This window comes from Aedes aegypti, unplaced genomic scaffold, assembly GCF_002204515.2.
Source record: "Aedes aegypti strain LVP_AGWG unplaced genomic scaffold, AaegL5.0 Primary Assembly AGWG_AaegL5_hic_scaff_534_PBJ_arrow, whole genome shotgun sequence".
NCBI classification, from domain to species: Eukaryota; Metazoa; Arthropoda; class Insecta; order Diptera; family Culicidae; genus Aedes; species Aedes aegypti.
The window spans coordinates 9992-31841 of record NW_018736209.1 but is presented as its reverse complement, the minus strand read 5'-3'; the positions used below and the strand labels follow the sequence as shown (position 1 = coordinate 31841).

At 42.8% G+C, this 21850-nt stretch overlaps 2 protein-coding genes across 3 annotated transcripts; one reads left to right on the top strand and one right to left on the bottom strand.

Moving 5' to 3' along the window:
- Positions 1-5731: 5731 nt before the first annotated feature.
- On the bottom strand, positions 5732-9813 carry LOC110681180 (the record flags this gene model as incomplete). 2 transcript variants are annotated; one of them, XM_021856954.1, is given in 8 exon segments in its annotated part: positions 5732-6026; positions 6095-6373; positions 6519-6743; positions 6805-6981; positions 7208-7666; positions 7765-8065; positions 8123-9552; positions 9611-9813. In XM_021856954.1, coding segments are annotated over 8 exon segments (3354 nt in total), but the record flags the coding sequence as incomplete, so codon positions are not given.
- Positions 9814-13932: 4119 nt separating this feature from the next.
- On the top strand, positions 13933-16080 carry LOC5576153 (splicing factor 3A subunit 3). Its single transcript, XM_001662452.2, has 3 exons — positions 13933-14148; positions 14218-14913; positions 15327-16080. The coding sequence occupies exons 1-3, from the start codon at positions 14053-14055 to the stop codon at positions 15987-15989; spliced, it is 1455 nt and encodes a 484-aa protein (XP_001662502.1). The 5' UTR covers positions 13933-14052; the 3' UTR covers positions 15990-16080.
- The last annotated feature ends 5770 nt before the right edge of the window (positions 16081-21850 follow it).

Genomic DNA, 21850 nt, shown 5'->3' with positions numbered 1-21850 from the left:
AAACGGCCGGCGAAGGTATAGGAAGTGAAATTTCAAATGCTGATATAAAATTAATTACAATAGCTATTTAAATTCTTTTCAGTACATGTTGATAGACTATTGATGGGCTACATTATAGACACATTATTTTGATTTTTATATGTTTTCCTCAATATTCAGCGGATTCTATAGCTTATCATATATCTAACCTCGTACACTTAACAGAATTTAATAAAATTTAGTTTTGAATTTTTTAGAAGCATTTGAAAATTGACTTCCTATGCTTTGCCATGTAAAGAAATCGGAGCTTCACGCATAGGGTCAACTGTGGTAATTGCTTCCGTCATCGCGAATACCTTGCGAAGTAATATTTTCGACGCTCACTCATCAAGCAAACGTTTTCTAGAAGGCAGCACCGTACTTTCGTAGACATGAATGAGTAAATCGAGTAAATCAACAGATTTGACGCATAAAGACGCTTTATGTGGGACTCCAATAATTTTTTGCCAGAGTAACTATTAAGCTATCAGACTTTTTCGGACTATCTGCTTAGCTAAATGTTCTCTGCCTATTTTTCTCAATCTTCATGACATTACATCACCATTGGAAAAGAGCCGGCTTCTCAGCTGTTCAATGAGCACTTCCACAGCATTTAACCGAGAGCTTTGTTTGCCAAAGCTACCATTTGTGCATGCATCGTGTGGTAGGTACGATTCTTCCATTTATTTCATCCATGATTTCTGTTGAGGACATTTTTTGGAATTGAATCAGTATTTACGTTTGGGATTTATTTAATTTTATAATCAGGAACTTTTCAGGACCAGGAACCAGGAACTCTGCGATATTTCTCATGGAAGTTTTTATAAATTTATCCACAAGCTTTTACAAAGCGAATCCTATAGCACAGAGAACCTATAGTGATCTCTGATTTCACATCTATAGAAATTCTTAATAAATTCTTACAAAAGTCTCTAAAAAAAATTCCTAATTTCTATATACATTGCTCTAAGATAATAATTGAACAAACAACAATCTAATCTTTGGGTAATATTCTGGAGAGTTATCTGTTGTAGTTCCTAGAAACGCATCGAACAATCCTTGAAGTAATTTGTGTAGGAATGATCGGTATTTCTGTAGTATTTACTGGTGTGAGGTTTTTGAAGAATCCCAGATGTTTTGAATTGTGAAATAACTCGAGAAATTATTTAAAAAAACCCTGGAATAAACCATTGAGAGTTTTTTTACGGAAAAACTATATGAAACGTTAGCAGATCTGCTTGAGTAACTACTGGGAAAATCGATGGAAAATCTCTGAAGGAAGTCCTGAAATAGTATCTCGGAAAATTTACAGAGCAATTCCTGTAGATATTGTTCGAAACAGTCGAGTGGGATTTCCTAGAGTAAATTCTGTAGAATTTTCTTTAATTATCCATTCAAAACCTGTTTAAATTCCTGGAAATGATACACCTAAAAATAACTCTTAATCCAACATCGAGGTCGCAATCTTTTTTGTCGATAAGAACTCTAAAAATATTGCTCTAGAATACCTTAAAGTATAAGCAAATTAAATGCACCACCGTCTCAGAGTTCGCTAGGGGAGCACAAGAAAAATGCTACTGAAATATGTTTTTTTGCAATTTCTCATCGTAATAGGCTGTTTTTCATCACGCCAATTTGTCATGAAACGGCCTACTTTCCTGCACTGAAGTAGCAGTGCGGGAATAGTCATTACCTAACTGAAACCAGTGCTGTAATGATTCATTACGCAACGCTTTCTCATTACGTAACTGTTTTGGGCTGCGTAATGAATCATAACACAACAATTTTTCAGAAATTGTGAAATAATGGTGAATGCATTCCGACATAATTTCTGATACCCTTAAGTGGTCTTTTACGAAATTGCAAAAAATGTTGTACGTAACTCGTTGCAGAACTCGATTTTTACAGCACTCGTCGTAATTATCCTACTCGGCAAGCCTCGTAGGATAATTTTACGACTCGTGCTGTAAAAATCATCATTCTGCAACTTGTTCCGTAAACTACTATTACGTCCAAATTCAATTTTTCAACCCAAAAGTTAGGCCAACTTAAAACAAATTTAACCACTAACAAAGAATCCGGAGGTGCTGCCTATGCTGCCAAACACCAATTTTCCAGTTTTCTCTCAATAAACGTACATAAACACTGGCCGGGTAATTTTAGAAAGAAATGTTTTTCATTGCTTTCTGATTTCAGTGATCTTGAACCCCTTTTTTGACGACTAGACGTCGAGGTAATTGTTTAGGCTTGGAAATATTTGCCTATAGCACATCTCTGGAGAAATAAATAGAATAATTCCTGAATTCTTCGAAAAATATGAACTAAATTCTTGTGAATAATTGCGTAATAATCTTAAAGCTTTCACTGAAACGAGAAAGAACAAAATAATGACTTTATAGACAATTTTGGTTAAAAAAGATAACTCAGAGACCTTCCATTTAGACGTAACACTGATGAAATTTCCATCTACCTCTTATCACAGAGAACAGACATAGAGGCTCGAACAAAATTTCATCAAAACCATGTGTAAAGATTCGAATCCACTCGTTTCGACTACACGGTGTCACTAAAATACATTAGCATACAAAACAACGCTAGCGACAAGTTTCAATTTTTGATATCGACACCAGCGCCAAAGTGTAAAATGCGGCAAATTTGTAGCCTCCTTAATCTGACGACAGCGCCGCGTAACAGGAGCATAACGACATACTTCGAAATGACCAGTTCAATGCTTTACACACGCTGTCGGGTAAAGATGGACGTCTGTTCTCTGTGCTCTCATTTAACGATGATTTCAGATTTGCTATGTTACAAACCTCACACCAGGAGGCGCGCGCATCGTTTTTCTTCATGTTTGACTGTTTACACTAGTTGCACAAAACAGTGCTTCGTGCAACATGCTCGCCAGATGTTGATGGTGTGAATTGGGTGATGGATTTTAATAAATTTGTTCTATGTGTTTCGTCTGTTTGCCTGTGATTTTAACATAACGACCATTCAAAGGAAAAAGGTGTTAAAATTCACACTGATAAAATTGAAGAATACCTTTCAGAGACTTGTATCAAAATAGTGACCAGGGATTGAATCCTGCCAAAAATTGAGAGAATCTCTCACGTATCGCCCTCTGTAGCTATCATAATATGCAGCACTTTATGAGATACTGTTTATCGTATACTGCTACAACTTTGATCAAATCGGGGGGATAGCAGTGCATGATAAAATCCCTCTAAATAAGCTCCAAACATGGGGGATACCACAGACAAACAGACGTAACACTCGAATTATTTTCATCGTACAGCAGAATAGCGCTCAATGCTAATACTTGGTAGTTGGCCTACGGGCCACACGTGGCGCTCGCATCACTTTTGTTCGAGTTTGAAGTTTGCGCACTACCGCCACCTAGTTCACGGTTGGCCAAACACAGTGGTTTTAGCATTGGGCGTTAATGTTCGCGAGACTATGTTTTGAATTGATAATTTTTCTAGCAGTTACGTCTGTTTGTCTGTGGCAAAACAATGACATTCTCAATGACAGAGAAAAGCATCATAATGTAAAGGGAATAAAAAGGTAATTATTCTCACGACAAGACCAAATTACCGAAAAAGTAAAGAATATTTCTATTTGTATAGTTGGAAAAGTTATTTATTTCGTTCCCCTTCATCATTGAGATAGCTAACCGGAAAGTACACCAATTTTCAGTATCCACTGCAATAACTTCAATGATCTTTAAACGCTGTTTTGGTTTCACATAGTCATCAAGTTTCCGAATGTCTAAGAGAAATGTTATGTTATGCCTTAACCACAGACAAACAGACGTAACTGCTAGAACAATTATCAATTCAAAACATAGTCTCGCGAACATTAACGCCCAATGCTAAAACTACTGTGTTTGGCCAACCGTGAACTAGGTGGCGGTAGTGCGCAAACGTCAAACTCGAACAAAAGTGATGCGAGCGCCACGTGTGGCCCGTAGGCCAACTACCAAGTATTAGCATTGAGCGCTATTCTGCTGTACGATGAAAATAATTCGAGTGTTACGTCTGTTTGTCTGTGCCTCAACAAAATAATAACTGCCGATAGGCATTCAAGAGGAAACAACACAGCAAAAATAATAAGTGATATCGGCCGACGTGAATTTCAGCTTCTAGCAATATTTGAACGCAATTTCATTCAATTTTCCAATTCCAATTTTCTACTATATTCCGCTTCGCAGGTAAATAAGCGGCATCGATGTAATTGGCAACAAACCCCTCTCGACTAACAGCATACAACTTGTTTAAAATTTATCGTTTCTCCTTCAATGTGATAAGACGACCGAGAATTAACGGTCTTTGTTCTCACTCACTGAATCATAGTTCAAATCCCATTTAAACGTTTCTTTTGTTTATTATTCAAATCGGTTCTATCGATTGTCAAACCAATTTTCAGCAGCCTCCGGCTAGTTTTTGTACGTATAAAAGATATAATTGTAATGCGACGAGAATGATGTGCATCTAAAATGACGTGATATTATTTTTTTGCTGCGAAATTTGTTCAAGGCTGTAAAATTCAATGACGATTTGCTTATTTTCAACACAGGAGTTTTGTGATTCAGGCAGATAATTTTGATTTTGATAATTTTTACTGACGTTTTCACCTAGAAAAAAAAAATCAGCAATACACTACTGCCAAAATTTGAAGAAATATGAGCGATTTGAAGATACAGCTCGAACAGATTGTAGTCCTTTTTGAAGTTGAACATTATTTCATGTTCTAAATTTGACTAGTTTTCTCCATTGCCAGTAATCGCTTAATAATAACTAGAGATATTCATGCCCATGTACACTGTACAGTTCTCAACCACCGGTGAATAAAAAACTCTATTCTCGAGCTCGAAATTGAAATGTGAAATGTCTCTTCTAAAATCTCAATTTAATGTTAACCCAATACCATATAAAAAAGTTACTTATGTTAAGGCTATATGAGGGCAAAAGTTAGAGTCGGCCGTCGAGCGTAAAGCAACTTCTCTGTTACAATGACTTCCATCCAATCAAACCAATACTCGATTGCTTTGCGCCAAGAAGGAAAAAAAAAATGAAAACAACAGTCGTTTAAACTATTTATAGGACATCTTTTTATTTGTTTGTATAAATCTCTGTTTGATTATGCTTATATCTTAAAATAACGCGTTCAATAATCATTTCTTGTTTTGCAAAAGCGATTTGAAGGATCACAATGATGAAACTCTTTTCTCGTAAGCTTTATATCTCAGCAAAGTCACAAACACAACGTTAAACAGCTTATTGTTCAATTGAATCAACAGTTTTTTTTTTCTTCCTGGATGACTGGTGCATGGTAGCAATTCGGAAGCGGTTTGCCTCGGCTAAACCTTGAACCATTCTATCACTACGCGAAACATCTTCAGAGTTGAGATGAAAGAAGAAAACGGAAAGAGAAATGGAAAGGGAAAAGAAGCAAACGTCAGCCTACTTGATTCCCAGCGATTTGAACATCGTACAAAGAAAAACAGAGGAACAATAGTCAATTGTGAGGTTTCGGTTTGTGCGACCCAATTTGGAGCATGGTGAACTATGATTAGTGGGATGCGATTAGACGAGATGAACCAATTAGTAGGCTTAGTGTTCGCCAATTATCAGTAATTTCGCGGAATGAAACGTTGTTAGTACGGATCGTGCAAGCCCAAAATTTGAAAAAGAAAATTTTAGTCATTAACCTCAGCTGCCTGTTTCCAAATGTCCTTGGGGAGGTTGAGCCACCGGGCACCTTCCGGACCAGCGTCCGGATCGAGCTCTTGCGAGGGCGTGCTCTTCAGAACGTTCGACTGACGAATGAGGGCGCTTTTCGGAGTGAACACGTCCACCACTTCCGGGGTAGTCGGGAGGCGTGTCGGTTCCGGAGTTTCTGGAGCTGCTAGCGACGGCGGCGCGGCAGATTCCGACTGAACCCGTCGCTGTGGCGCTTGATGGCGTGCGGAGTCCTTCTCCAGATGAGCTGAAATTGTACGGTTTCTGAAAAAGTTGGGGAGAGGGAGATTTTGGAGCATGGGTTATCAACGGTCTGGTCGACGTGAGTTTACCTGTCTTTGCCGAACGCGCTGCGAGTTTTGTCGTCATGCTCGGTGAAGCTCATGTTGATACCGGAGTCCTGCGACGACATGGACGAGGTGAGATCTGACTTTTTGGAGATGGCACCAGTGTAGGGGAAGCCCGGGCCCGAGTGCTCAGGACTGGGCGCCGTGGCAGCATGGATTGACGAGTTTGGCCGAGGGAACGATTCCGAACGATGTTTGTCAATGTCGGCGGACTTGGGCCGGCTGGTGTCGGGTGTGATATCACTGAAGCGCTGCTTCATCAAGCTGTAGGCAAGGGGGGCGTACGAAACAGGACGGGAGGAGAAAATTTGGAACCGTGGTTAGTAGTGCACCAGCCTAGAAACGTTTTCGTGTAGGGGGACAAGGGGTACGTGTGAGTATGGATGTAGTGAATAGTAGTAGTTATTACAGTCTATGTCCACCACCAGCGCCGGCCGAATTGCCCTTGAGGATGTCCGGTGGAGAGTTTTTGCGCGACCCTAGACAACCTTCAGGCGAGATGATCTCATCCACGGCATTCACAACATCGCGGATCTCCGACTTGACCTCGTTCATCATTCCCTTGCTAAACTCCCGGAGATAGTCCACGACATCGCTTGTTGAGATCGAATCACGTTTGATGTCGTTGTTGACACTGAAATGAACGATTTCTGTATTGGTCACGAATGTCTACCGATGCCTTCGACCTAACTAACCTAATATTACCAAGGGAACTCATAGATGCTCCCGTCATATCTAGACTATCCGTACTCTCCAGAGCGTCTTCCACCTTGGAAATGACGTCCCGAATTTCGGATTTGATCTCCGTTGCCAACTCTTTGGTGACTTCTTTGACGTAAGCCTGAATGTCTTCGGCAGTTTCGCTGCAGCTACTGTAAGAGCAAATATCTTAGGTTAGTCCGATTATGACGTATTGCGCAACTATTGTCACACAGACAAAGACAAAAAGCCATGCAGTTAATGCGCTACCTCTACAGGACAAATAATGCACTACTTTCGAACTACAAGTCGATTCTGATACTGAAATGTGCGTCTAATGAGCAAGAGTGATCTAGAAAGCCAAAAGAAACTCAAAGACACCAAGAGAACCGCGCTAACCTTCCCAGTGGCAACGACTGCAGTAGATTCGGTAGACTCGGGGCGAGCGACGCTCCCACTGCAGTGGCTAGATTCTCGCTGGATCCGATGCTCAGATCCGTCTGGCTACTGCAGGAACAAGAGCGCTGCTTCGCTGGTCGACCAGCAGACGAACACGTCGTCGTCGTCATCGGCGGAGGCGATGCTGGCGAACGTTCGCCGAGGCTTGCCGTACGACCCGAAGTTCTGGTCGCCGTCGACGACGAAGCGATCGCCTGCGATCGACGGCGCTGATGCTGGCCCAACCCGAGACTGTTTCGCGTCTGGGGACCAAAGAAATCTAGATCACCACCACCACCACAGTTAGTTCCAGCATCGTCCCCAGTGGCATTAGTAGCGCAATCGAGATTAGTTAGGCTACCGTGGTCGACTGGGCTGCCAATCGTTGCCGAACTCGTTGGAGATCCCCAGCTATTGCATCTGCGGCACGCATTCGAGCGAAAATATAAAGTCAATAATAGTACAAATGGTTTAGTCACACGCATGCGCAGTTTCCTATGCCATTGGATCTGACTTACCTGTTTCGACTGGTGCTGATATCGGGCATCACGGCCGTGAAGCTCGTTACCTGTAGCTGATGGTGCGACGAAGATGGCGGACTGTAGTTGGTGACTTCACCGCCCAGCGAGAATCGCACAAGCGGAGGCGACGAAGTAGGCGTTGGCGTAGGGCTGTGCGATTGACTCGGTGAACTGGAGTGCTGCCGCCGGATGGAGATCTGCAGGGGAGACGCCGGAAGACTACGGCTCTTGAACCGCTTGATATCCAACGCCGAGAGACTGTGATGGCGATGGATCATCAGAAGCGGATTTTCTGGAACTAGAATAGAATGTGAGAAATTATCCCCCCCTGTAAAAACACCCTTCCAGAACTTACTCTTGGTGGGATCGAATGGCACTGTATTCTTGACGCTATGCGAGTGCCCCAGAAGCAGTTCATGAGCCTCACCGGGCAGCATGTACCATCTTAAGCTTTCCATCGAAGCGTTTGGCAACTTGAGAACAACTTCGTCCGTCGTGGACTTCTGCGCCATCTTCCGGGCGCGATTGAACAGATTCCGCGCCGTTTGGAGACAGTCCGAGTAGCTCTGCGGAAATGTCCCAGGACCGGAAATTCTTCGATCGGAAAACAACATCTTTCCATCTGTATAGCGTATTGCACCTAACCATTTGCGTTCTTTGGCCAAGGAGTTCGAGTGGTGTCTCCATTCTCCGGTGCGGTCGTCTACGTCGTACTGAGGTAGTAACTTCCAAGCTTCCGTGGCCACCATTTTGAGCGCTTCCAGTATGAATGCTACCTCAGCCTCTGGCATGAAATACGGAAACGTAATCCTAATATATCCCGGATGGATACTCGCCGACTTCAGAGATTCGTCGTTCAACACCTTGTCGTATTCCACCGCCAACTGCGGGTTTATCCCCAGCGAATCCGCTATTATATTGTCCGCCGTTGCTTGAACTCCGAATACGTCGTTCAACACGGCCACTACGAAGCGATGATGGAGGAAAGCTCCCCTCGGATGGCGCACCATAAAACACAGCGTCGTCAACCGTTTTGCTGTAGTGCAAGGAGGACCTAGCAGCGCTATCTCCGGAATTGTCCTCACATGCGCCAGTATTTGCTTGCAGGTTTTCTCCATTCGACTCATGATCGCCTGAACCCCTAGCGATTCCTTCAACTGTAAAACTAGCCCTGCCCTCACAGCCTCCACTACCCCAACGGTATCCTGCAGAAACGAAACCGAATTCTCCACCAACTTTCGCTTGATCACTAGAACGCCCGGAGCTTGCACTCCTCCGATCATCTTGTTGCAGTGGAAGAATACGGCATCTTTCTGCGCCCCTGGAAGAATCGGATTCGTCACGATCGGTGCACACGACGCCACAATACTGTGGTCCCATATCGACAGTGCGTCGTACTGATGGAGTAAAATTGTGGTCGCTACATCATCTGCCAGGATCCCCGTGAGTCTCGAAGCTCCCGAGAACATCCCCACCATCGTTCGCTTAGCTTCCGAGTACTGCATGAGGCGCTTCTCCAAATCCACCAGGTCCAGGAAGCCTTCGTGATTTTTGATGACTCGCTCCACGTGCCATCCAGCGTCGATCCACTGGCGGAGGTTTCGGATGGGTTCCGACGTGCTGACGAACAGCACCGGCGGAAGTGACTGATTCGATTTCTGCAGCTGTAGACAGCAGTTGGACGATAGCAGGAAGCACAACCGTTCGGCTGGATTATCACAGAAGACGACTTCATCTTCGGTGGTGGCCCCGACGGCCACCCGGACCAGATCCCGTGCTTCGTTACTGGATAGATTTCATGGTTTGAAATGGATGACTGAACAAAAAAAAGAAGGATACTTACTCATAGAGATGTGACTGAAGGCCGGTGACGGCTGAGACGCAGTTTGTATCACCGAAGGCGGGTAGCACTTCCTTGTTGATGTAGTCTTCGAGGAACTGAAGGGAACGGCCCGACGAGGCATAATCGGCATAGACGACTGGAAAAGAGAAGTGGAGAGCAAGGTGGAGATAACGGTTAGATAAGGTCATGATCGTTTTACATACAATTCATAACATAAAAAAAGTGTAATTTTATTTATAAACAGACGTAACATTTATACAAATTTGGGTATTCTCTTACATTCCAATAAGAGTTTTTAGACAAAGTTAATTGAATTTCAGAGAATAAGGCTATAATAATAATAATACCAGAACGATTCACGGTAGAATCCCAGAAAAAATTTCCGATAGCATCCTTGAATGATATCTGGATGATATTGCATTTCCGGATGAAGCTCAGAAGCTTTACGGAAGAGCAGGAATGATTCCCGAAAAAAATCCGGAAGAATCTTTGAAAGATATTATGAAACCTTCCAGAAGAAATCCAGGAGTATTCCAGCAGTATATCCGAAAGAATTCTATGGAGATATTCTATAGAATAATCACAAGGAGATTTCTTGAAAAACTTATGAAAGCATCTTCGAAAAAAAATCTAGTAGGAAGTATTCAGAGGATCCTTGAAAAGATTTTCAAAAGAATAGCATAATGTTTTCCGAAAGATTTATCCAAAGATATCCGGAAGAATTCTAACAGGATTTTCGTAAAAGTCCCAGAAGTATTATAAGCATATTGACGAAAAAATTTCAGAGGCATTTTTGAAGAATTACAGAAGGATTTCCGAAAACGTTTCAGATGATTTTCGTTAGAATCCCGAGGAATTTTCGTAAGAATTCATATTACCGGAATAATCTTAGACAATTTTTCGGAAGAATCTCAGATTTCGGAGGAATTCCAGAAGAATTTCTATTCTAGTCCTAAAAAATATTTTGGAGAATCCTTTCCAGTAGAATCGTAGAATTGCATCAGGATTTTCGGTAGAAACTCGTAATATTTCCGATTTTTTTAAAGAATTGAATCTCCAGGATTTTAAAACAAATCCCGAGGAGATGTATGCATCACAGAGGGCTTCCTGCAAGAATCCCAAAAATAAGTTCAGAAGAATCTCAGACGGATATTTAGAAGAATCCTAGAAGTAATACCGAAAGGGTTCTATAAAATTGTTACAGTGCGATATTTTTAAGAATACTGGGGTTTCCAGAAGAACTTAGAGAGATATCAGAAATAATCCCAAGACTTCCAGAACAATCCCAAAGGGGTTTAGGTGAAATTCAAGAGGAATTTAGGGAAGATTCTCAGGGTAATCTCTCAAAGGATACAATTTCCTCAATAATAGTTATGGATTTTTTCTAATGTATAACAATATTATGATTATTATTGTGTAGCATTGGATTTCACTGTAGAGGCAATTCGTAGCATCAATATTGCATCAAATCTATATATCTTTGTTCAGATGAAATTTGCACATTCTAATTAAATAATAGTTCAAAGTGTAAAATCTCATTCTCTCAAATATATAGGGAGTCAATGCCGGAAGAATGATATGAAGTATGATAGACAGGTAAACCCTGAAATTATGATAACATTGTACTTGTATAGGTTATTAAGAGCACTACGCCTCGGCTATTGTCCTGAGATCCGATTTCTCGAATACCTATTGTGCTTTGGCTGTAAGTTGCTTCCGATATTTAATATTTTGACCTATGGAAACTGCATTAAATACTCCGGTAGGAATCATGTAGTTGCGCATTGAAATCAAGTTTTTAGGGGATCAATCGAATTAAGGCGACCAGTTGTAAGTGAACATAAATTTAAGCTGCGAGTTAACACTTCAGTCGTCGCGTTGTTGTACAACACTGTTGAAAAAAAAACTCGCTTTTCGTTTACAACAGCAGCATGGTAGTTCTGACGGTGGCAAATCGCGCGACGACCGGAAGGTTAAACTTATACATATACACTTTACAGCTTAAAGAATTCGGCACTAAAAACCATTGTGCTTCTCTGTTGAGAGTTTCTGAAAAATTCGTCCAAGAAAAGGCAATCATTTTATTGCTGTTTCCTTGATCTGAAAAATGGTATAACTGATGGTATAACCGACAGGTTTATGTTAAGGTAAAATTAAGTCTGTTAAGTCTGTGCGGCAGCTCCAAATCAGCCGCATTCTAAGGCGTATTCATTTGAATTGGTAATACCTCTGGCGAAATTGTTTGTTCAGCCTCGGAAATCTCGTCAGCGGGAAGGTGACAAAACAAAGAATCATCCAAAATTACCTAAAATTTCGAAACAACCTCGGAAGCCAATACCGGCATTGAAAGAGGAAAACAAATTATTACTAACTAATTGCGAAAAAGCTCAAAAAGTTTCTATGCAGTTTTAAAGCGCGCACAATTTGAATTTAGGACTTACTAGTCCAATAGAAAATCAAGTTACTCAGGACTTCGAAAATATACTCAATCAAGAGAACGTTTTCGAAAATTCCTGAGAGACTGATTTGGAAGAAGTGAGAACTATTATTAAAAAAATTAAAAAATATGGAAGCTCCTGGCGATGGAATTTTTTACATCCTCATCAAGAAATTTCCAGAAAGTAGCTTATCATTCTTGGTTGATATATTTAACAAATGTTTTAAATAAGCATATTTTCCTGGAAATGGAAAAATGCTAAGGTTGTTCCAATTTTAAAACCAGACAAAAATCCTGCAGAAGCTTCTAGCTATCGTCCAATCAGTTTGCTTTCCTCCATCAGTAAACTTTTTGAAAAGGTCATTTTGAACAGAATGACGGTCCACATCAAAGAAAATTCAATTTTTGCCAATGAACAGTTCGGACTCCGCCATGGACATTCGACCACTCATCAACTTTTACGCGTAACAAATTTGATCCGTTCCAACAAATCTGAAGGCTATTCTACTGGTCTTGCTCTTCTAGACATAGAAAAAGCATTCGACAGTGTTTGGCATGGAGGATTGATTGTGAAATTAAAAAAAATTCAATTTTCCAACATACATTGTTAGAATAATTCAAAGTTATCTGTCAAATCGTACACTTCAGGTTAATTATCGGAACTCCAGGTCAGAAAGACTTCCTGTAAGAGCTGGTGTTCCCCAAGGCAGCATTTTGGGACCAATATTATACAATATTTTCACATCTGACTTACCTGAGTTACCTCAGGGATGTCAAACATCCTTGTTTGCGGATGACACAGGCCTCTCCGCCAAAGGACGAAGTCTGCGTGTCATCTGTAGTCGATTGCAAAAAAGGTTGGAAATATTTTCTTCATACTTGCAAAAATGGAAGATTTCTCCTAATGCTTCCAAAACTCAACTAATAATATTCCCACATAAACCAAAAGCTCATTATTTGAAACCTTCAAGTAGACATGTTGTCACGATGCGAGGGGTTTCAATAAATTGGTCAGATGAAGTTAAGTATCTAGGGCTCATGCTAGATAAGAATTTAACTTTCAAAAATCACATTGAAAGTATTCAAGCCAAATGTAATAAATATGTAAAATGTCTCTATCCCCTTATTAATAGAAAATCAAAACTTTGTCTTAAGAACACGCTTTTGATATTCAAACAAATTTTCAGGCCAGTCATGTTGTATGCTGTACCAATATGGATTAGCTGTTGTAATACCAGGAAGAAAGCTCTGCAGAGAATTCAAAATAAAATTTTGAAAATGATTCTGAAGCTTCCTCCCTGGTATAGTACCAATGAGTTACATAGAATATCCAATGTTGAAACATTGGAACAAATGTCAAATAAAATAATTAATAATTTCAGGCAAAAATCGTTACAATCTTCTATTTCCACGATTAATGCGTTATATATTTAGGTTAAGTAAATTGAAAACGTGTTTTTCTCTTCAACTCAACTCATCTGTAAAAATTCTGAACTGCTACGGCAAATGAAAATTTAATTTAATGTAATATGTTGTTGACCAAATGTAAGAAAAAGCGTAATTTTGTTTAACCTTTATAGTGTTGACTAACACATAATAACACTTAGATATAAGAAATGAATGTAATGTTTGGAATGATACTAATAAAGAATTTGAAAAAAAGCCTTGTTACTTTTTGTAAACTATTGATTATTGATGCTTAGTTGGAATCATCCACTCTGACCAACAAATGCAATCACTTGCTTCCCACTATGCGGAACGCTTTTGCCTCAAGCGATTTTTAGCGTGCACTCACAACTCACCGTTTGTGATTTGACTCTCACTCTCGCTCTCACCTGCAGTAGTGAGCGTGAGACAAATCGATCTCACTTCACCGCTCGTTCGTTTGCTCGCACTTCACTGTCATTCGTGGTTGGACTGTCAAATCGTTCGCATCGCGTTTCGTGTTTTCGGTAAACAAAAGTTAATTTGTGAAAAGAAAAATCCAAATTTCCGCATCGAAAAAATGGAAACAATTTTCGAAATCCAACGCCGGCTGCACGAGGAGTGCGACCGGCTGGTGATGGCCATGTCCGAGGAGCTGCAGACGCCAAAGAAAACCGTAAGTGTTTGACTTCTTGGGAAACTTCCGCAATTTTGTTTTTCATTTCGAGTTTTTTTTTGTTTACAGACCAAGGACAAAGTGCTGGCCGACCATCGGATCAAAATCTACCTGGAGCGGTACCAAAGTTGCAGCAAATCGCTGCTGGAGCTCTACCAGGACAAGGACGGCGAACGCAAGCAGGAAATTACCAACATGAGCGTGAACGAGTTCAAGGAGTTTTACAGCCAGTTCAATTCGCTGGTGGAGTTCCATCAGAACCATGGGAATAATGTGGCCATTCCGGCGTCGATTGAGTTCTCCAAGCTGCGGGAGCAGCTGAACGATCCGGCCTATCTGGCCGAGGTGGTCAAATTTAGCGACGTGGAGAACTACGGCCAGTATCTGGATCTGCACGAGTGTTTCGATAATTACGTCAACCTGAAGGGCGTGGACAAAATCGATTACATTACGTATCTGTCGGAGTTTAACCGGTTTGCGGACGTTCCCCGGAAGCAGAAGAACGTCAAGTACAAGAAGTACCTGGAGCTGCTGCACGACTATCTGCAGGGGTTCATAACGAGGAGCCGGCCGCTGTTTTTCGAGCTGGAACATACGGTGAAGCGGAACGAGCTGCAGTTTGAGGACCTGTGGAAGAACGGGGAGGCCCCGGGGTGGGAGCGCGGGAAGGATGTGGAGGAGGACGCGATGATCAATTTGAACGAGTTCGGGAAGTGGGAGGATTTGACGTATTTGGGGCTGGATCGGTTGAAGTCGGCGCTGCAGGTAAGTCTTCTTCTTCTTCTTCTTCTTCTTGGCATTACGTCCTCTTTGGAACAGAGCCTGCTTCTCAGCTTAGTGTTCTTATGAGCACGTCTACAGTTTTTAACTGAGAGTTTTCTTTGCCAAAGCTGCCATTTTCGCGTTCGTATATCGTCTGGCAGGTATGATGATACTCAATGCCCAGGAAAGTCAAGGAAATTTCCATTACGAAAAGATCCTGGACTGACCGAATATCGAACCCAGACACCTTCAGCATGGCTTTGTTTTGCAGCCGCGGAATTTAACCACTTGGCTAATGAAGGCTCTTGGGGATCATATTTTTAAGACACTCAGTCGCCACTAGCCATGCAAATGACCGTTATGCCAGAAGGCTCGCTCCCGGTATGCACGATAATTAACCAAAATTCCATCCGCAGGCAATAGGAATGAAATGTGGCGGAACCCTGGAGGAACGCGCTCAGCGCCTATTCGCCTGCAAGGAGGACAAGAACAAGGAGAACGAACACAAACGGCTGATGTACAACCAGAAGGACAAGGACATCGCCCTGCTGGAGTACAAAATCACCAAACTGGCCGAACTGGTCGACGATCAGATCTACGAGACGAAGATCAACCTCCAGCGGAAGCAGGCCCGTTACACGCTGGACGAAAGCGACGAGGACAGCATGGACGAGGTGGAATCGGACGATGACGATGGAATTCCCTACAATCCGAAGAATCTCCCGCTCGGCTACGATGGCAAACCGATCCCTTATTGGTTGTACAAACTGCATCAGTTGCACTTCACGTACGAGTGCGAAATCTGCGGCAACTACAAGTACAACGGGCCGAAGGCGTTCCAGAACCACTTCTCGGAGTGGCGACACGCGCACGGAATGCGGTGCCTGGGAATTCCCAACACGGCCCACTTTGCCAACATTACCAAGATTGAGGACGCGCTGATGCTGTGGGACAAGGTTAAGGAGCAGACCTTCTCCAAGATGTGGGTCCCTGCGAATGAGGAGGAGTTTGAGGATTCGAGGGGCAACATCCTCAGCAAGAAGGTCTATCTGGATCTGCAGAAGCAGGGATTGCTGTAGGTGGGCGTTTAAATCCGATAAGAATCATTGTGTATGTGCATTTCTAATCTAATAATAACGATGGTGTGGCGCCAACATTACTAAAGAGAGAGGAATCGGCTTCGTATTGTTTTCTTACTGTGAGGTGATGACAGAGTCCTGCCCCAGAGGTGATTAACGTGTTTGGCAACGGTTCAAATCGGTGCCAATTTCTGCTATAATTAGGTTCGATTGTTATCGGGTGGAAAGTTTCAAGGCGAACGGTTCGATGGGACGAGCTTTGATCGGTTGGAAGAGGATGTGTGCTGCCGGTAGGAAGAGGGAAATGAGATGTTAGGTGTATGCAATGCAACACGCTTAGCTATCAACATTTCAATTATCATAGAACTTAAATTTCATTTTTGCGTTTGAGTATATTTGAGAATGTATATTCATTGCCTTTAAAGTTTTCCCAGCTCGATGTCCTCCTTATTTTCAACTTGGTTTGTTCATCACCCTAGACTTCCTGCTGAAAGGGATATTTTCAAAATCCTATAAGTTGTCTGGTCGAAAACCTTCAATCCTTTGTTACTGTTTTCTAATTGTGTTTCAGGATTTGCGCCTAAAATCGTTCTGTATGACTTCTTTGTTTGTCGTACGATTCATTGGTGGGCAGTTCTTCCTCCTCCTTTTGCTTTACGTAAGCGGGATCAAGCGGAATTTTGGATGGCTTCGCGTTTTCGTGCCCAAACCGCTCCACGATCTTGTCGATGTACCCGGCTTGATTCAGGGTGTAGTGGCCGTCTTGCTTCTCGATGCGGATTCCAAGAAACGTTCGAATTTCTCCCAGGCTGGAAAATTTGAATTGCTTCGCCAGCGCCTTCGATATTGCTTCGAACTCACGTTTCGAGTGGCAGCACACGACCATGTCGTCAACATAAATTAAAATGTAACTTCGCTTACCATTTTCTTCTCTCACATACAGACAGGGATCGGACGACGAAGAATGGAATCCCATTTTCTTGAAGGTGTCGTCTATCTTCCGGTTCCAGACACGTGCTGACTGCTTCAGTCCGTAGATGCTGCGTTTCAACCGGCAAACCTTGTCATCCGTCTTCACACCTGGAGGCGGTCGCATGTAGACTTCTTCCTTTAGATCGGCATATAGGTAGGCAGTCTTGATGTCCATGTGTTGCACTACCATGTCGTCTCGGCTGGCGATGGTCAGAAGCGTACGAAGGGTGGTTTGCCGCGCAACAGGTGCAAACACCTCATCGTAGTCTGTACCATATTGTTGGGTGAAACCTTGTGCGACCAACCTGGCCTTGTATCGCACTGTATTGCCGCTTTCGTCCTGCTTCTTCTTGTACGTCCACTTACATCCAACGGTCTTCTTTCCGGGTGGCAGGGGTACCAACTCCCACGTTTGGTGTTCCTGCAATGACAGGATTCCTTCATCGCTTTCTGCCATTCTTCCTTTTCCGGACACTGGATTGCTTCAATGTAGCTCCGGGGTTCGCTCGTGGAATCGCTGGTCAAACCAGTTACTTGCCGGTACCCGCTCTGGTGGGACTCATTTCGTTGTCCTCATGGATCGTCTGGGTTCAATTGGAGATTCAATTTTTACACTGACCTCGTCATCGCTATCGGTGAATTCTTCATTCGACTCGCCAACAGCCGTATCATACCCTTCGCCGTCGTCGTCTTCATTTCGGTCGTCATCGATAATCTCGTTCGACGGTGCGATCACTACGGTGGGCTTGAGTGTCGATTGGTACTCGACGGTATTCTCCTCCTGAACGTTTTCGGTGGGCTGTCCTGGTTCGCCCCCGACAAACCTCGCATCTCCACTGATGTAGACCTTCCGCGTTGCCTTATGCCTTGTGTTATTGCGAATACCCAACAAAGATCATCTTCTCCGCCGTTGGATTGAGCTTCTTCCTCTTCTGCTTCGGTATGTGCACCCATGCACGGGAACCGAACACTTGCAGGTGACTAACATCCGGTTTTCGATTGTGCCATAACTCGTACGGCGTGACTGCAACCGGTCTTGACAGCGAAATGTTTTGCAGGTAAACCGCCGTGTTCAACGCTTCCGCCCAGTAGCACTGTTCCAGCTCGGCGTCGAGTAGGAGGCACCTACTCATCTCGATGAGGTAGCGGTTTCGTCGTTCAGCAACACCGTTTTGTTGCGGACTGTATGCCGCCGTGTATTGTACCTTGATACCTTCCCGTCGGTAGAACGAATGGAGTCGCTCGCTGCTGTATTCTCCTCCTTGATCGGAGCGTACCACCTTTGGTTTGCGGCCAAATTGGGTCTTGGCCGCCTCCACGAATTCGATGATCTTGTCCGCCACTTCTGATTTCTCCTTCAGCAAGTACAGCACGCAGAACCTCGAAAAATCGTCGATAATGGTCATGAAATATCGTTTTCCACTTACCGACGGTACTTTCACCGGACCACACACGTCTGTGTGCACGAGATCCAGGGGCGCCTTTGAACGGGATTTCGATTCCTTGGGAAAAGGCGTACGGGTGCTTTTACCCTTACAGCAGCACTCGCAGATTTCGTTTGCTTCACATTTGCGAATACGCAAACCGTCGACCAGGTGCTTCTTATCCATTTGAACGATGGTATTGGGGTCACGCTACCCAAACTTCCTATGCCATTCGTGCATGCAGCCCTTCGGATGATTCCCGTCCGCCAGGAGGATGACTTCGCTTGGTTGCTTCAAGTAGTACAAACCTTGCTTGAGCGTTGCTATGGCAGCGGTTCGGTTGCCATGCATCACCCGGCAACCGTTGACGTCGAAAATAACAGTTGCGTTTTTCTGCGCCAACAACGGAACAGACAAAAGGTTCATCGCTAACGTGGGTGTGTACAACGCTTTGGACAGCTTCATTTCGGTCTGCTTACCCTTGTCGTCGTAGCACTGGATCACGCCGGGACCTTCTCCTTCCACAATCGCCTTCTTCCCGTCGGCCAGCGTAACATGCTTCACATCGCTCTCTTGCAGCTCCACGAAAAATTCTCGGCTCGCGACGGTGTGGCTTGTCGCGCCCGAGTCCACGATCCAAGGCTTGACTCCGTTTTCAGTTTCGCTTCCGCAGGCCAGAAACGCAAACAACACGGTGCTATCCTGTCTTGATGTGGGCTTCACTGGTTTACCTGGCTTCGTTTCCCTCTCGGTGTCCCGTAGATACTGACGGCATTCCTTTTGAATATGGCCCACTTTCTTGCAATAGTGGCAGGCCAGAGGCTTCTTCTTCTTACCTTGTCCAACTTTCATCGCGGAATCCGAACCGCACACGTTTTTCTTCGCTGCTTCGTCCAGAAGTTTCCGCTTGACAAGTTCCAAGGTGAGTTCGTCGTCCGAACGGCTCTCGAGGGCGGTAGTCAGGGTGTCGAACGTGCTTGGCAGGCTTCTCAGGATCATCGCGACCATGAGATTTCCCTCCAGCTGCTGTCCGGCATTCGCCAGGCTACTGAACAGCTCCTCCATGCCGAAAATATGCTCCGCCATATCCTCTCCCTCCGAATAGCGCTTGTCGCAGATTCGCTTCAACATCGAGACCTTCGACGTTAGACTGGCTTTCTGGTGGTGGTTTTGAAGCGCCGTCCAAGCTTCCTTCGCGGTTTTCGACGACCGGATCAATGCGTGTTGATTGTCCTCGATCAGCAACCCGATGGTAGCTCTGGCCTTGGCATCTCCAGCGGCCCAAACCGCTTCTGCTTCCGCTTCCGGTTTCTCACCTGGTGTCACGTAACGCCAAAGTTCTTCCCGGACCAGCAGAAGTTCCACCTTGAAGCGCCAGCTTGAATAATTGGCGTTGTTCAGCTTTTGCAGGCTGAATCGGCTTCCGTCCATTTTGCTTCCAGAATATTCGGCTCGTGAAAAAAAAATACTCGCTCAGGCCCATAACCTGTTGCAGGTGGCAGTAATAATTAAAAAACGACTGGTTTGGATGACTAATGAACAGAGACAGAAGAAAATTTTATTTCGATAATTTAACATGATTGCTTTGATTAATTTGAATTTATTCTAGGTTGCTTCGTTGCACGTGATTTGGATCAACGTACAACAGGTGCGTCATCCTCGCATTCCCTGAGTTACCTTCTCAGGGGATCTGTTGTAAAAAAACACCTCTGAAGCGTTTTTCAAATAAAAAAAAAAAATGGAAGAAATTTTGAGTTACGCTCTTTTGAAGGCTTAAACTAAGTATGCTGTTCCGCTCAAGAAAAGTAAAGAAATTCCTTGACTGAATGGGTCAAGAAATTTCTTCTCAACTGCGTACTGCGATCAGAAAAATGTGATTTTATGGACCATTTCTGGGAAGAAATTTCCCACGCATCGAGATAGGCGATTCCTTTTCTTGTCAGTAGCAAACCAGCCTTTAATCATAAAATCGAAACGAAGGCTTAATCATTCCGAAGCAGAGCGTTAATGATTAACGGGTGGCAATGATTAATTAAATGATTAATGATTAAATTCAATTTTATCTTGATTAATGATTATGATTAATGATTAAAAATTTTGAAGCCATGATTAATGATTGTGATTGATTATTAAGCCAAAGTATGATTAATGGATATGATTAATGATTAAATTAAAGTTTTAGATGATTAATGATTATGATTAATGATTAAACTCAGTATGAAAAGTGATTATGATTAATGATTATGAGTAACCCTCACGTGCCTGATGTCAAATTTGATCAAAATTTTTAATTTTAATATAATACTTTTTTAATTATCATCTATCTTATTTATATTTAGAACGTCGCGACCCATTGTGAGCCCGCACTATGCAAATCTCGTCCAGCACGTGTGTAGTCTTTCTATATGTACCTAATAACTACTCTCGGTTACTACGCATTCAACAATAGAAAGCGTTGTGTTTGGATGAGCATTTAATTTTTCCGAAAGAGGTTCACTTCGTGAAAGAGGACCGTGATTATTGAGTTGAAATCGTTAACTTCCCAGTCCATGAGTTCTCTCGTGGTGTAGGGGTAGCTCGCCCTATCTAGTGAATAGGAAGTCGTGAGTTCCATTCTCAGTGTAGAAGCTTGCGACACATCGTTTTAAGGCTAAGTAGCCCGTCATTCGTTTTGTCAGCCATGTTGATATTGCAGCTTGCAACTTTAAAGTGATAAAACTCAGTCATCATACCTTCTCAGTTATTGCGTTTCTTTTGAATATTTTCCGTTCTGTGGTAGCCGCCAGGTTCTACCGCAGCTGTCAAAGTTCTACCGCAGACTTGAGAATCATTGTATCATTGAACGAAACCATCTAATCAAAGTATGCTAGTGGAGTTCACAGCTTTGGAAAAACAGCGGAAAAACAACAATCATCAGCATGGTTTCCAAGGTATCATAGCAACCGATCGATGATGCTTTGTGAAAATCAGTAATGTGACACCTGCGGTAGCTTTCTGTTCAACCGCAGAACGGAAAGTTATCTCTGAAATTGCAATATGTCCGTGCAAAACCAAGTGTTTTTCTTCAATTCGCAATCGTTAGACGAATTAGCCACAATCATCAATGCTCAGTACAAATTTCAATTACGGGCCTACTTCGCCATAAACGGATGTTTCAAGCGTTATAGATAAACTTGAACATATGCCGGTATGTAAGGTTTGTCGATTTCCGCGGGAAAGTATTCAAAATAATGATAAAAAACTTGTTGAATTTAATACTTCACTTTATAAAAGAAAGAACAGTGTAGAATCAGTAAGGCGAGCAAACCCATAGATAATATGTTTATTGTACATATAAAAGTTTAATGGCATTTGCTTGCCTTTCTAGTGAGTTTTCTGTATTTTTTTTTGTTAAGTGAAATGTTTTAAATTCAATTAGTTGTTTATTCATACTCCAATGTTTCCTCCAAAGTGAAAGTGAAGCAC

What these genes read in the sequence shown, in the direction of transcription:
- LOC5576153 (XM_001662452.2), top strand. Translation starts at nt 14,053, where the DNA reads ATGGAAACAATTTTCGAAATCCAACGCCGGCTGCACGAGGAGTGCGAC. An exon ending in TGCAGACGCCAAAGAAAACC is followed by an intron (nt 14,149 to 14,217) that starts GTAAGTGTTTGA and finishes TTTTGTTTACAG; the next exon opens with ACCAAGGACAAAGTGCTGGC. An exon ending in GGTTGAAGTCGGCGCTGCAG is followed by an intron (nt 14,914 to 15,326) that starts GTAAGTCTTCTT and finishes TTCCATCCGCAG; the next exon opens with GCAATAGGAATGAAATGTGG.